Source organism: Aspergillus homomorphus (genome assembly GCF_003184865.1).
Source record: "Aspergillus homomorphus CBS 101889 unplaced genomic scaffold BO97scaffold_24, whole genome shotgun sequence".
Taxonomy (NCBI): Eukaryota; Fungi; Ascomycota; class Eurotiomycetes; order Eurotiales; family Aspergillaceae; genus Aspergillus; species Aspergillus homomorphus.
The window spans coordinates 82,405-97,363 of NW_020291910.1; the positions used below are offsets into that span (position 1 = coordinate 82,405).

The following is a 14,959-nucleotide window of genomic DNA, read 5'->3' on the forward strand; positions in this document are numbered from 1 at the left end:
TGAGAGACGATGATGACTGAGTCCTTTGAACTATGCTATGCTCTCCATCTATTCATGTTGTATGATAAATGGCTCAAGAATCCGAATGAGAGGCCAACTCGGATGGAACAACATGTCGGCAGGCATGGCATAGTAGGAGGAAGGCACGTAGCGAGCAACAACGAGAGAGAAGAGCGTACAGTCTATCTTACACTAGGAACCTATAGATAGAGCATACATAAATGGAAGGAAAGAACATTCACTTACCTAGCGTAAGCAGCACAAACATGGGTAAATGTCTCCCTAGTACTTAATACGCTAGCTATGCTGTTAGGGCAGCTGATCACCATTGGACTGAGTAGTTATTTCAGATCTCAGTTGGTGACCAACTTTCTACCAATGACTAAAACAGAACCCAATTCGAGTGGGCGGGGCGACTTATTTTTGGATCTTTAGAGGCAACCCCAACTCTGGGACGGGGTGGGGAGAATTGAGAACTTGTGACTGACTCGACTCACGCGAGGATATCTGAATCACCTTGTTCAAGGTTGCTGGAACATGGTACTACTTATGGAAGCGGAAGTGGCTGACTCGGCAGTGCTACCATCGATGTTTGAGATGCGATGAGACATTCATCGCTCACTGCTCTATAAATATCGAGTATTGGGTGGCCTGCGGGCTGCCTGAGGTGTCAGTACTGTATTGGTGCCTGAGGATTCATCTCGTATCCTGAAACGGGAGGTCTGCAGGAGCTGGCATTCACTCACCACAATGTATACCTACATACATAGAAGTATGACTTTGTCTATAGATGAACATTCAGCTGAATCAATAACCAGGTCTACTGTTTGACAATCGATCTGAGTGAATTGGGATGAATCTGGGGACCTGGACGTGAGTGGTCTATCTGAAACGGGTGGTGTGTTTCAACCGCGGCCTCAAACTCTCTTTCTCTCTTGTCTTCCTCAATAATCGCGGCCTCCTTCTCTCTCTCTCTGTTTCCTCCTTCTCACTTCCACTCTCTCCCTCTTCCTCAACCTCCTCCTCCTTCCACCTCTTTCTTAGACTACTATCATCACACTTGATTCTCATCTTCGTCTGACTCGTTCTCTTCTGTTTCGTCTTGACACATTGAAACTCCCGGTGGTTGTTACGCATCAGCTTGTCTGCCCCCGGATTCAGCTTTGGCTTTATTTCTCTGGGCATTTCCCCCCTGCTGCATGGTACTTCTCCTGTCCTGTCCGGTCCAGTCCCCTCCCCCTCTCCCACACCCCTGGGCCGTCTCAGCGCGCGCAACTTTCTACATTTCTTGTTAATCTTTCCTCCCCCTCCCATTCCCCTCCCCATTTCCGCTCTTTTATACTTCCACCGCTTTACTCCATTCGCTCCACTTATGGCTATGGTCGATCGCTTGTCCATCCTGAAATTAACCCTCTTCCGCTAGGCTCCCTTCCGTAAACAAGACTCGATCCTCCGCCATCAAGTCTCCGTGCCCGCGCTTCAATCCGTCCCCCGGCCCAGCTTCCCCTCCGCCTAATTACCCCCCTTCTGGTTGCAATTACAATAGTCCTTGACTTGAAATCGCTACGACTGCTTGTTCGAGGTCGAATGCCTACCAAAATTCCCGGATCGGCTTCTCAACTGGTTTTGGCTTGAGATTCGCGGGCGCGCCTCCCTCTCCTCTTTCTTCTCGGAGTCTCGTCCATCGTATCCCTTGGACTGCATATCTTCGTTACCATCATCCTTGAATAGTCATTCGCTATAAATAATACACACTCAAGATGGAATCCCCGGGGTATCCTGAGTCTCCTATGGAGCAGGATGACATTCCCTTCCCCTGCAAGGGCTGTGGAGAGGTATGGATTTGTCAAGAGCGCAGATCGAGCAAATCTAGGCATAGAATCGTACACTGACAAGGCTTCGCGCTCGAATAGATTCTCGAAGAGGGTAAAGCCTTTGAACTTGGTAGGTTTTTCGTTCGGTGACCATACTAGCCTTCGCGTGCTTTGCTGACCGCTTCTCTGTATTCTAGCGGGCAACCGATGGCACATCGAATGTTTCTGCTGTAGTACCTGCGGCACGCTCCTCGACTCAGATGCGCACCTCCTCCTGCTTGGCGACGGGTCATTGATTTGCAGCAACTGTACTTACAGCTGTAGTTCGTGTGGGAACAAGATCGAGGACCTTGCCATCCTCACGGGTGAACAAGCTTTTTGCGCACAATGCTTCCGCTGCCGCAACTGCAAGCGGAAAATTGAGAACTTGCGGTATGCCCGCACCTCCCAGGGTATATTCTGTATGGACTGTCATGAGTCGTTGATGCAGCGGCGGAGAAAACGAAAGGCGGCCCCTACGCGAAAACAGGGGACTCCCGGGGTGAAGCTAGACAAATCACTTCCGTCATTACCCCCAGAAGAAATGGAACTGGTCTCGCACGCATTGGACGATCAGGATGCTTATGCCATGCCCGGCGGGGAGACCTCTGCGCGAACGGCTTCCGCGCTGGACGCGGGAAGAGGTCACGGCTCGACCTCTCGCCCCGCGGCAGAAAACCAAGGTAAGTCGGTCTTGCGCGTTGCCTCAGAGGCTTTGGATGATGGTGAAAAGAGAGCTAATAAATGCAGACAACCTGCTTCTCCCATCGAGCACCTATCGCAGCAATCGCCAATCGATTGTGCCCCCTCATGCCGAAGCCGATGGCGGCGAATTCCTGATTCCCCTCGCTTTTGACCCCTCTGAAGAACAACGGTCCCGCGGACAAACAAATCCCACTTCGGGAAGCTCGTCTCCTCACATCGCCTACCAGGAGAAAGGTCGGGAACGGACTGATGATGCCGCTCGCTGGCGTCAGGAAGAACGCGCCAACGGCACGTCTCGTGGCGACAGAACACCTGTCACGCGCTCGGGCTCGGTGCGTAGTTCTCGCTCCGATCTGGGTGGTCGGAAGGAAGCCAGCACGTTTTCCTCGCCCAGCCCCGAGAGCACCAAGTCTACAACAACTGTGCCCAGAGATGGCTCAGTCGCAACGGTCCCTGAGAGCATGACCACACTCCCCATCAGACCCTCTCATGAGCTGTGCCGACTCCACGAAGCCAACTGCTCAATCGACTCCGCGCATTCATTCTTGTCCTCGTCGAGCATGCAAGCTCACCCCAAGCGTGGCGATTCTCTCGACCGGCGACTGAACCAGAGCCCCAGGAAGGATGCTCCTTTGTCACCTCGTGCTTCTTCATTGAGCCCGAGTGAGCAATGGAGTGAAAAGTCAACAGATCGGACAGCATTCAGCAGGAGTACTCGTACGGGCGATTCGATGTGGACGCCTCGTAGCGATGCCAATGAGCACCCCAAGCCTCCGGCACGCCCCAACTCGGTCAGTGCTCTACAACAAGTGGAGTCTTACCGCCATGGCGATGGTGCGGATCTCTCAGCGGATGGGGAGCACTCTCAGATCATAGGTGCCAGTGATGGCTCAGCAGCACAGAACAGCGAATCTTTCCTGCGACGCGTTTCCAATTCCGTGCGGCACGGTCGGAGCTACAGCGACAAAGGCTCTCGCCTGTCTCGTGACGCAAAGTGGCCCCGGTCGCCTGTTAATGGATCTGCAGCAGTCCCTGATTTAGGCAGTGCTTCTCCCGAGGCGACCGGATCGGATGAGTTGACTTGGCTCCGCAACGAGCTCCGCCAGGAACGGCAACGAGTGTTTGATCGCGAACAGAAGATTGCGGAGATGGAGGCCATGCTGAACGCCAGTGCGGAGGTCAAGCAGGTCAACACCGAGTTGAACGAAAAACGCTCCACCATGGTGGTCTTGGACGCTCAGAAGGAGATCGCCATGCGCGAGTTGTCCGTGTTGACAGAGCACCTTGAGGCGGAGAAGCGTGGCAATGGTGGTTCTCTCGACCTTGGCAAATTGACCAACCATGTTCTGCGCGAATTCGTGGAGTCGATCCAGAAGTTGAAGGATTCATTCACCCCGCAGATTGAGGAACTGATCCAGAAGCGCAATGATGCCGCGGAAGAATTGACCAATCTTAACCGCATGAAGGACAAGAGCTTCCAGGAGTTCGAACAGCTGTCCTCAAAGAATGCTCAGCTTGCCGAACTCAACAACCAACTGGTACACCAGATCCAGGAGCTTTACAAGGCCAACGACGGCAACCGTGGAGCGAATGGTCTGGGTATTTACTCTCATGGCAAGGAGAAGTCGCTGTCGTCCATTGAGGCTCTGAAAGCGGCTCACAGCGATTTGGTCCCGGTCACGGCTATCAACATGTCGGAAGAAGCCGAGGGAGCTACCATTGTCCCCGGTCCGCAAGTCGTCAGTATTCGAAAGGGACAGCCGCGTAAGTTCAACTGGAAGAAGGGTGGTCAGAACGTTGCCAAGGGTGTCACCAAGGGACTCAAGGGCGCCTTCATGTCCAGTGAAAACGCCACCACCACAGAGGGAAGCCCTGGCCTGCCGCGCTCTCAAACGCAAGACCCTAGTCGGCCAGGTTTTGGTTTCTTTGGCAATCAACGCAATAAGCAGGCTGGGACTCGCATGCCGACCACCGACAGCGTTCCAGTTCTAGCTGAAACCAATCCTAATGGTATGCTCCATCCTGCCACTTGTCGAATCATTCTGCTAACCTTTTCCTAGCACTCTTTGGTACCGATTTGGAGCAGCGCATGGAGCAAGAAAAAAGCATCATTCCTGGCATTGTCTCTCGCTGCATTCAGGAAGTTGAATTACGAGGTATGTCTGTCCCGATTGATTGTTGGTCCCATATATATATTGACTGACTCTGGCAGGCATGGATATGGAGGGTATCTACCGGAAATCCGGTGCTAGCTCGGCAATCCAGACGATCCGTGAGGGATTTGAGCGGTCTCCACATGATTACGATATCTCCGATCCGGATCTCGATATTCATGCGGTGACCTCGGCCCTGAAACAGTATTTCCGGAAGTTGCCTACGCCACTGATCACGTTCGAGGTTTACGAAAACATCATTGATACAGGTGAAATTACCTCTCAGTCCGGTCGCATTGAGACCCTACAAAAGAGTCTACGCGAGCTGCCGCGCGTGCACCAGGATGTGCTTGAATTCCTGATCTTCCACCTGAAGAGAGTGGTCGAGCGCGAGAAAGAGAATCTGATGACCAGCCAAAATATCGCCGTGGTGTTTGCCCCGACCATCATGCGACCGGAGAGCTTGGCACGGGAAATGACGGATGTGCAGAAGAAAAATGAGGTGATGAAGTTTTTGGTGGACAACTGTCAGGAGATCTTCATGGGCATGCAGAATTGACGACTGGCTTTCCAGCCGTTGCCCTATTCAGGCCTGGGCTTGTCTGATCTGGCATCAGAGTGAGCACTGCCTAGCTGCTCTGGAAGAAGGTCTCCTCCTTGACGCTTTGGTTTAATTGTTTATTTTAGAATACCCTTCCAGTTTCCTGTCAATTGCGACAAATCTCTTGTACATACATATACCACGGTGGCATGACCGATCTGTATTCTTTTCTCTTCCTTGTCTACGTTTTCTTTCCCCTTCTCTCCCGACCTCTAGCTGGACCTTTTCCTCTGACGATGACCATCGTCATCAGCCCGTCGATACCCTTTTTCTTCTTTGATTATCCCTGACTTCACTCTACTCTTGTAATCCGACCCTTTTCTCTATCTCACTTCCCTTCGATGATCCCGCAGGTTCGAAGCTAGTTTACACTCTCGAGGGCACGCGCCCGGTTTGGTGGCTATCTAGAGTGCGCGGGCACAAACTACTAACTAGTCTGGGTCACGTTTGGACTGTTGGAAAGAAGCCCAGAATCTAATATTACCACCCGGAAGTATTGATGAATCAGATAGCGTGGAACTATAGTATGGTTGTAGTCGTAGACATGCTTCCTTAGACTTGAGACCCACTCTAGGTATCGCCGAGGGCTAGGAACAAATAGCTAGCTACTTGAACATATACGACACCAAGAAAGTCACTCCAAAGCTGGTATAAGCATACAAATCTTGGCAAGCCACCAGAAACAGATCTGAAGGGGGCTTGCTTCTATCTAGAACGTCTCATCCTCGAGCTTCTCCACCCTACGAATCACGCTCGGACTCTGCTCCTGAACGATATCATCCGTGGTATCATTTGCGCCGGCTGTGAGTAGTAGATCCTCGACAATCCGCTTGGATGCTTCCTTCGCTGTGGGATTGTTGCGCTTGTTAGTTCCTTTTTCTTCTTGTCTGATTCCAGATTTATTAAGTAAAGGGAGGAGAGGAATACGAACCAGGCGTCTTCATCAACCGACTCTGCGGGATATGGAATTGCATCGTCTTCGGCGGACTGGGTCCTAGATCCTCGTCCTCGTCACTGAACGCGGCTGTGCCGCCGTATCCCCTCACTCCAAAATCATCATCGTCGTCATCGCTATCCCAGCCCCGGCGACCCGTCCCGCCGCCCTTCATCGGGGTCAGGACACTCATCCCGGGCTTGGGCGTCGGCCGAGAGAAAAGCTGTCCGTGGGCAGCGCTCGGCCGTCGCTTGCGGCCTGTATTGGGAGTTTCAGCGCCGCCGCCGCCTCCTCCTTTCATGGGGGAGGAGAAGATCTCGGCGTGGAGTTGCGGGGCTTCGGGCTCGGGGCTGGAGATTGGGGAGTCGTCGAAGGAGGAGTATTTGGATTTCTTCGCGGGGGGTTTTTCGGGAGTAGTGGCGAACATTGGGTTCGTGAATTTGATGGATTTGGAGGTTGAGAGGTAGTGTTTTAGGTTTTGACGCTTCTTTGATAGGGGGGTTGCTTGTACGCGGTAGGTTTTGTCGTGGAAGCGATGGAGGATTGGGTCTTCGTGGGTGGATGTTGGGGCCGGGGGGATAAAAGGTGAGGAGGAAAGCGGGGTGTGCGATTCGTCGTGGTGTGGTGGGTATTGACTTTGTTGGTGTTGTTGTTGAGGCTGGGTGGTTGTAGTGGTGCGGTAGGAGCGAGGTGCTGAGGCTGATGCTGAGTATTTCCCTGGTGTGGTTGGGAGGAACGAGTCCTCGTTTTCGGCATCCGCTAGTTCTGCGGCGCGGGCGAGGTCGCGTGTATCGCTGTCTGGGAGGGAGTCTGGGTCGAGGTATGGGGAGGGGTGCGCGATTGAGGAGGTGACCGTTGTGTCGTTGGCTTGTTGGTGGTGGTGGTGGTTGTGGTGGTGGTGGGAATCGTATGGGCGAGGGGTGCTGTGCGAAGAGAGGCTGAGGGCTGTCAGCTCTAATTCCGGCTCGTGCTCGCGGTGGTCTAGGCTGAGGTGCGATTCGTCTTGTTGCGCCGTGAGCTGTGTGTCTTGCTCATGTGCGCTCAGGGATGGGTCTTCATCCTCCTGTAGCGTCGTGGTGGCGTCTTCGGGTTTCTCTTCGTAGCCCGACAGGGAGACGTTGGCGCTGGCCTCGAAGAATTGTTTCCAGAACTGGGTGGAAGGGTGTTAAGTTAGTGATGCACGAACGCATGGCGTGTGGTGTCGGCTATACCTTGGCACCCTCCCAGACGTCGCGGGAGTTTTCTGAGTATTGTTCAATTAGAGGGAGAATACTGGTGGTTACGATGCGATGGGCTTGGCTGAAGTTGTGGTCGATCTCTGCGGGTTTCCATGTTAGCGGGGTGGTTATAAGATGTCTCATGCGGAGGGTCTGTGGTTACCCTGCAGGGTGAGCGTGATGGATTGCTCGAGCTTCTCGAGCTCTTCCGTGAGTGTCAAGGGCCGCTGGGCCATGGAAGATGGGCGCGACATGATGAGTGTCCGAATGGTCGGGTTGCAGCGTTGATTGAATCAATAGTGGGGACTTGTATACAAGGCAGAGCAACTTATCGACGTTGGTTGCCGCTGTTGCCGCTGTTTGTTTTGATGGACGCGGAGGGGCAACACGTGACACGGCATGTTAGGGCGGGTGGATAAGGGCAGCGGGAGTCATGTGGCGGCGGGGGAAACAGCTGATTCTCGACCGACCAACTGACTGCTGCCTACCTTGTTAGTTCCTGTCTGACTCTTCCTCTCCCGGACAAAACTTCGAGTCGACGGTGCTGACACGATGCCTACGCCTGTTGCGAAAGGTATGCTTGCTCATGAGGGTCATTTCATTTTCCCTTTATTGTTGCAAGAGTGAAAGTTATCTATTGGGGCGGTGTGTGCTTATCAGTCGCTGTTGATGACGATGGATGAGATATCCCCGGGTTTAGCCGGATAGCATTTCGTATTTCCTATAATGTGTTCGAATTTCTTGACTGTGCATTTACAGATTCTGCTTTCGGAGAGCCACTCTGGAATCATGATACTGACACATGCAGGAATCATCATTACCGTCTCGGCGCTCGTCGCTGCCGGGATCGCGGTCTACGAGTCGCCTCAGTTCCGCCAATGGGTGAACAACTCGCGGCGAAAGATCGCACTGGCCTTGCACAGCCTAGGCGACGATATTAACCCGCACGATGCTACGCTCCGACAAGATATCTCGATGACTGAGGAAGTGGGTGCAGCGGCCGAAGAACGCCGGCGATTAGCTCGCGAGGAGCTCCAACGACGTCGTTCCTTGCTCGAAGAGCGTCGCAAGGGCTTGGCGCGAGCACCGACGAATAGCTTTGATACTTTGGTCGATGAACAGGGCCGGTTGCTAGACACTTCGGATTCGAGCGAGATACCGTTGGCCAACTCGACTGCTGTCGAAGTGGCGACGTCGCAGCCTGTGCACCGGGGCAAGCTGGCTGGGGCCCCAGCCTTGCTGCCAGAGAGCGCCCCGAGCCAGACTCAAACCCGCGAGTTAAGCCAGCCGCTGCAGCTCGATATCCCGTCACCTCGTGTCGGTTCGCCTTCACTGGCCGAGTTCACCCCCGTCTCTGAAGCTCCTGACAAAATGGCCGCGTCGCTCTTGTCGTCACATATGGAGGAGGAACATCATGTTGTAGGGGATGACGAGTCAGTCTCTAGCCATACGGAAGGTCACTCGGAAGTGCTATCTACTGGTCCTGGGGACTGGATGACAAACGAAACTGGTCGCGACTTGAGGTCTCCCTTCTCCGACTTGGCGGAACTGCAGTTCCAGCAGGGACGCCCCTCAACTCCATCTACCAGCGACAGCTACAGCCAGATCTATGAGTCCGCGATCGACGCATCGTCAGATGGCACATTGAGCGATCTGGGCCGGTCGACTGGCGTGGCCACGCCAGCCAGTTGGTCAGAGGTGGGCAGTGTGATCAGTAATGACGAGCACATTCATCACTTGTAGGCAAATTGGAATAAGTCGCGTGTAGTACTGCTGGTTGGACGGCGCTGGAGGAAGGCGTTATTGGTATTTGCTTTTCTGTTTTTGCTGGCTCGGTTGGGACTTGGGACAAAGGAATGCCAGGGTCGTATACGCTTCCATGGTTTAGGTGTAGATAAATGCTGAAAATCGCTTTATTTCCCACACATGCTTCTGCGAGTCAATCCCCAAAAAGGGACCTCGGACCGTTTCTTAGTTGTAGCAGATAAATGAGGAGTCGAGTACGGTCAGTGGGACGGTCCGGATAAGCAGCGCTGCAGAGGCCAAATGAACCTCGGCTGTTGCTCGGTTGGGTTGGGGTAGTAAGACACTCTCTCCTTCGACTTCGCGGCGCATTTCAACTCGAGTCCTTCCCTCGTCCTGCTCTTTCTTTCCATCCACTCACTAGCTTTACTCGACAGTTGAGATAGAGCAGTCTTCAACACCGGTAAGTAACGTTTGACGCCACCCTCTGGAGACGAGCGAGCAGTCTGCCTGGCAGTCCTTGCCCGGACTCCGTCGTCATCTTTCCCCGCTCCACTCCATGCTTCAAGGGATAGATCGAACCGAGTGAAGCTGACAGCAACCAGCAACCATGGCAGCAGACCGTCTCAACAACATCCTCAGCCACCTAAAGCCGTCTGGAACGAGCGGACTATCCGCCATGTAAATTCCTCCTATTCCACCCTGCTGTACTATGCACACCGCGATGCTAACAGACACACTAGCACCCAGAAGAACCCAGACGATGTGGTCATCACGCTCGCTCTGCGGACGCCACTGACCAAGGCCGTGAAGGGCGGCTTCAAAGATACAGAGCTAGACTATCTGATCTACGCGCTTTTGAAAGAAGTGCTAGCCAAATCGAAGATCGATCCCAGTGTGATCGAGGACGTGTGCTTGGGGAATGTAAGTTGCCACCTGCCTCCCTCATTAACCTGAACACCCTCCCCCCTCCCTATCCCACAAACTCAAGCCCATCCAACCCCATAAACCCTCAAAACTAACCCCCATACCTAAAGGTCAACGACGGCAAAGCCGCCTACCTAGTACGAGCAGCCTCCCTAGCAGCAGGCATCCCCCACACAGCCGGCGGCTCCAGCGTGAACCGATTCTGCTCCTCGGGCCTAAAAGCAGTACAAGACATCGCGAACCAGATCCAACTGGGGGCAATCGACGTGGGTGTCGCCGTGGGCGCGGAGCTAATGTCCGCGCCGTCAGGCGACCGGATCCCGAAACCCTTCAACGCGGAAGTGCTCCGCAACCGCGAAGCAGCCGACTGCATGCAGCCGATGGGACAAACCTCGGAAAACGTGGGCGCAGACTTCAACATCTCGCGCGAGGAGCAAGACGCCTACGCCGCGGAGTCCTTCCGACGGGCGGAGGCCGCGCAGAAGGCCGGGTGGTTTGACGAGGAGATCGTGCCCATCACTACTACCATCAAGGATCCCAAGACCGGGGAGACGCGCACGGTTACCCTGACCAGAGACGAAGGCGTGCGGTATGGGACCACCAAGGAAGCGTTGGCCCAGATTCGACCTGCGTTTCCGCAGTTCGGGAATCGGAGTACCGGTGGCAATTCGAGCCAGGTTACTGATGGTGCCGCGGCCGTCTTGCTTATGCGTCGGTCCAAGGCTGTGGAGCTGAATCAGCCGATTCTGGCGAAATTCTGCGGCGCTACGGTGGCGGGTGTGCCGCCGCGCGTGATGGGCATTGGGCCTACGGCGGCGATTCCGAAGTTGCTGGCGCAGTTTGGGCTGCGGAAGGAGGAGATTGAGTTGTTTGAGATTAATGAGGCGTTTGCGTCCATGGCTGTCTATTGTCTGCGGAACCTGGGGCTCGATCATGAGAAGGTTAATCCTCGGGGTGGTGCTATTGCGTTGGGCCATCCGCTCGGCGCGACGGGCACCCGCCAGATCTGTACGATTCTGAGCGAGGCGCGCCGCACTAAGAAGAAGGTTCTGGTGACGAGTATGTGTATTGGGACGGGCCAGGGGATGGCGGGGTTGTTTGTGAACGAGCAGGTTTGAATGTAGCTCCAATTTGACTGTGGTATTATCGTCATGAGACATAGCGTTATATCAGGCTGACAAAGAAGATTCAAGCACGCAAGCATATCGATCGTACTGTGTATATACAAGGCCAAACGGCCGGTCACTTCTCACTTCTCACTTCCCCCCCTCTCCCTCTCCCTTTTCATCCTCTCCTCGGCCGCCTTGGCCAGAACCTCCCTCATACTCCCTGGCCCCGTAGCACTACCACTACCACCACCGTCCCCCTGTCCCTCCGCCTGCTCCGACCCTTCCCCAGACCCCAAAACAAACCTCCCACCGGTCCACCCCCTCTCATCAAGAACCAACCCCTCGCGCATAGTCTCCTCCCACTCCCCAGGATTATAGAACTCGTCCTGGCCCCCCGAACCCCCAGCACCAAGCACCCTCACACTCCTAGTATAATCCCCCCTCTCCACCTCCCCCTCAATCCTCTTCGTAAGCTCCCAAAAGTCACGATCATGCTCACTATGCACACAATGCGCAAGCTCATGACACAGCGTCTTGCGAATAGTCCGATAATCCCTGTACCCGTCGTAGGCATCGGTCCTCAACCTCAACTCAATCACCTGGCCTTTATTCCGATTCAGCCCCAGCGTCCGCGAATGCGACGTCGTATGCTCTGCGGGATCCATCTCCGTGAGCAATGGCACGGAGAACCGGTGGATGCGCATCGCGGACCGGATACCTGGGTCGTCGCGGAGGCGGGCGAGGAAGTCGTGGCTTCTGGATGGGTTGGGCAGGTGTGGGAGGGGGAGGAGTTTGTGGAAGGTGTAGTTGTCTGGTGATGCATCAGATGATGATGATGATGAGGAGAGGGTGTGGATGCGGGAGATGGCGCTGGAGACCGAGGAAGGGGTTGCGGTTGCGGCGTATTTGGCGTGCGTGCTGCGGCGGAGCTGGTCGCGGGCTTGTTGTGTTGCGCCTTGGTTGTTTAAGCTGGTGATCTCGGCGGATGGGGTGCCCAGGACGGTGAGTTTGAAGCGTGGGGAGGTGTAGGGTAGGAGAGTTGATAGTGGGGTGTGTGTGAGGGCGGGGCTGAAGGGTGGTTTGCACATTCCGGGGCTTGGTGCGATGAGCAGCTTTTGGTTTGAGGCGGGGATGTTGAGTTTTTGGGAGAGGTGCTCGGTCAGGTCGGGGAGGGTGGAGGTTGCCGGTAGGCTGATCTTGTGGGCTGTGCCGCGGTGGTGGATTGTTAGGTGTAGCGTTTCGTTGCTTTGCGATTCTGTTTCTTCGGCGGCGGTAGTGGTGGTGGCTGCGGCGGCCTGGTCGTCATGGTGTTCTGGGGGACTGTTCTCGACTGGAGGAGGGTTGGGTGTGGCGTCGGCCATGTTGGGTGTCGTCTATCGAAGATAATGTGGGTGGTGGTGAGGTCGATGACTAGAGGTCAAGGGAAAGTGCATCTATAAAAGTGAGAGAAGGCGTGATATGGTTGGATTCGATCTTCTTCGATTGCGGTTTTGTCAGCCGGAGAGGAGGCGTGGCGTAACTCCGATAGTTCATATCAGTGATCACATGGTGATAACAAGTGAGCATGGTTCCTGTTACTAAGCTTCTCCATAGCCTCAGGCACAGAATGAATGATCGTCGCTGCTTATTCTCAATCCTGATTACGTCGGAGCTGCCTCAGATAGAGAGAACCACCGGAGAACAGCACCCGAGCAGACACATCTCCGTCTGCTCGGTGGTCAGTGCTATGTGAAATATCACTTGATTATCTTCTCAATAGATCGATTACATAGTATTGACTGGCCTGTACACCATTTAAACAACCCAACGCCGTTCCATACCGTTCAGAACGCCCCGACACCATTCTATGTACCCGCCACTATGCTCCGAATAGATGGTATGTCACAGGGACATTGATGAAAGAAAGAAAGAGAAAAAGAAAAAGAAATGTACCTCGTCGAGCCAGCATCATTCATACTGCCGGTCGTCTTTATCGTCCTTCGCCTGCTGCTCCGCCTCCGGCTCCGGCTCGTCCAACAACCATTCTTCCAGGTCAGGATCAAATGTATGACTGATTGGGCAGGTCAGCAACAGGAATTCGTCCCTCGACTCGGGGCATCACTCACTTATGGTAATGTGTGTTTGTCAACGCCTGTTTTGTGTACTCATTCTCCAGGACCTGGTCGTATTTGAAGGGCACCTTCGCCGAGACCCCTTCGAACGTCGTCCGGCGCAGAGGATAGATATCTTCCGTCTGGTATTTGTGCAGGTTCTTGCATTGCCACTCCGTCGGATTGGTCGCATTCAGCCGGCTCAGCCCCGTGATGTCGATATACAAGCCTGTGCCCATGTCGATCCAGCGCGCATCGATGATATTCAGCCCCTGGCCACGATTGCGTTGACGGGCCCACGGATTGACGTCGACAAGGTATTTGCGCTCCACGTTCTCATCCTTCGCGGTGTACTGGACGACGGTCTGATTGTAATGGTCGGCGAGTTGGAACAGCGTGGGCTCCATGACTTGCGTGTCAATGTCCCAATCCCAAGGCATGACCTAGAATTCGCCGTGAGTTTTTGTTTGGAATCGACCCCGAGGCGCAGCGCCACGAGAGATGGAAAGGCCTACCTTTCCGTTCCACCACCACCCCAGAAGCGTACCGTGCGCAATCCACGTCTCCAGCCCGTTGTCCTCGAAGAAATTCAGGTATGCGCGGATCATATGCGTCAGGGTGAGGGACCGCTCCTCGTCGGGGACGGGATTGGTGAAGAATCGGGAGTCATAATGGCCGAGGATGTCGTCGTTGCCCGGTTCCTGGAAGTATTTGAACTCTTCCGATCGGTTCAATCCATATTGTTCCCACAATGGGTCCGGGTCGTTGTGGTTGAGAAGCTTGCCATAGGTGCGATGGATCGCCGGTCCCGGCTGCGAGTCGGGTGAGGAAGTGGCTGTTGTGGTTGTGGCGAGGAACCCGATCGTCCAGACGACGGCCAGCAGGCCTCGGAACTTCATTCCGGCAGTGAAAGTCAGAAGTGATATGTGTGTCGAGTGTGTTTGCATGTGCGATTGCCAGGGATGGGGGCATCAATCACGCTTCTGCGTGCATCCTGGGTCGAGGCGCAAGGAAGGAGGGAGGGTGAGTGTGCACGTTTCGCCAAGCGTCTTAATCTATATGATTGTTTTCAAGGGAGGGAGGAGGTTGAAAGGAAAGAAGGGTGCCCATGCGCCGAGAGTTGGAGGTCCACGCAGCGCTAGGATCGCATGCTCTGTGAATCGGATCACTCAAGGTCCTTGGCCGTTGGCCCCGGAGATAATGACACCTTCGGGTTCGGTTGACCGGGTTTTATTGGAGTCAGCCAATGACCTCGAAATACACCGACCAGGGCAGGACAAGTCAAGTCAAGTGGGAGGGGGAAAGGAGGGGAGGGGAGGGGGGTCGTAGAGCGAAGCGAACCCTCGGGGATTATAAAGGAAATAATAGTTCAAGCACGGAATGACAGTAGCTAACCCCAGCCGACGATCCGGCCGATCCGTAGAAACGGGGGGGGGGGAGAGGGAGATTTTTCTGGGAAAGAATAAATTGATAATCGATAGATAGATTAGGAAAGTAAGGAAAGGAATGGGGTAAGTAGCAATAATAATCATGAATAATAATCCGACATGACTTCAACCCAAGCCAGCGGGGCGGACATTTGGCACCTCCACCTAGACTAGCGACTTTCGAGCCTTCACGAAGTTCA

At 54.3% G+C, this 14,959-nt stretch overlaps 7 protein-coding genes across 7 annotated transcripts; 3 read left to right on the forward strand and 4 right to left on the reverse strand.

The window, feature by feature from the left end:
- Positions 1-639: 639 nt before the first annotated feature.
- BO97DRAFT_104902 (uncharacterized protein) lies at positions 640-1,593 on the reverse strand. Its single transcript, XM_025689861.1, has one exon. The coding sequence runs from the start codon at positions 1,396-1,398 to the stop codon at positions 883-885; it is 516 nt and encodes a 171-aa protein (XP_025550271.1). The 5' UTR covers positions 1,399-1,593; the 3' UTR covers positions 640-882.
- Positions 1,580-5,723, forward strand: BO97DRAFT_104890 (putative Rho GTPase activator Rga). The gene is made up of 6 exons (XM_025689860.1): positions 1,580-1,835; positions 1,914-1,944; positions 2,012-2,536; positions 2,604-4,568; positions 4,619-4,714; positions 4,771-5,723. The coding sequence occupies exons 1-6, from the start codon at positions 1,761-1,763 to the stop codon at positions 5,268-5,270; spliced, it is 3,192 nt and encodes a 1,063-aa protein (XP_025550272.1). The 5' UTR covers positions 1,580-1,760; the 3' UTR covers positions 5,271-5,723.
- A 135-nt stretch (positions 5,724-5,858) lies between these two features.
- BO97DRAFT_406353 (DASH complex subunit ASK1) lies at positions 5,859-7,773 on the reverse strand. The gene is made up of 4 exons (XM_025695402.1): positions 7,627-7,773; positions 7,458-7,564; positions 6,244-7,396; positions 5,859-6,158 (listed from the first exon to the last, which is right to left on the reverse strand). The coding sequence occupies exons 1-4, from the start codon at positions 7,715-7,717 to the stop codon at positions 6,022-6,024; spliced, it is 1,488 nt and encodes a 495-aa protein (XP_025550273.1). The 5' UTR covers positions 7,718-7,773; the 3' UTR covers positions 5,859-6,021.
- Positions 7,774-7,960: 187 nt separating this feature from the next.
- BO97DRAFT_406354 (uncharacterized protein) lies at positions 7,961-9,328 on the forward strand. Its single transcript, XM_025695403.1, has 2 exons — positions 7,961-8,037; positions 8,272-9,328. Exons 1-2 carry the CDS (start codon positions 8,016-8,018, stop codon positions 9,204-9,206), a joined length of 957 nt encoding a protein of 318 aa, XP_025550274.1. The 5' UTR covers positions 7,961-8,015; the 3' UTR covers positions 9,207-9,328.
- A 314-nt stretch (positions 9,329-9,642) lies between these two features.
- On the forward strand, positions 9,643-11,326 carry kat1 (putative 3-ketoacyl-CoA ketothiolase (Kat1)). Its single transcript, XM_025693875.1, has 3 exons — positions 9,643-9,887; positions 9,950-10,130; positions 10,244-11,326. Exons 1-3 carry the CDS (start codon positions 9,817-9,819, stop codon positions 11,249-11,251), a joined length of 1,260 nt encoding a protein of 419 aa, XP_025550275.1. The 5' UTR covers positions 9,643-9,816; the 3' UTR covers positions 11,252-11,326.
- Positions 11,327-11,382: 56 nt separating this feature from the next.
- On the reverse strand, positions 11,383-12,698 carry BO97DRAFT_478716 (putative zinc metalloproteinase; the record flags this gene model as incomplete). Its single annotated transcript, XM_025700641.1, has 1 exon — positions 11,383-12,698. Exon 1 carries the CDS (start codon positions 12,601-12,603, stop codon positions 11,383-11,385), a length of 1,221 nt encoding a protein of 406 aa, XP_025550276.1. The 5' UTR covers positions 12,604-12,698.
- A 491-nt stretch (positions 12,699-13,189) lies between these two features.
- Positions 13,190-14,231, reverse strand: BO97DRAFT_347866 (putative mannosylphosphate transferase (Mnn4); the record flags this gene model as incomplete). Its single annotated transcript, XM_025691865.1, has 3 exons — positions 13,190-13,292; positions 13,348-13,775; positions 13,848-14,231. The coding sequence occupies 3 exons, from the start codon at positions 14,229-14,231 to the stop codon at positions 13,190-13,192; spliced, it is 915 nt and encodes a 304-aa protein (XP_025550277.1).
- Positions 14,232-14,959: the final 728 nt, after the last annotated feature.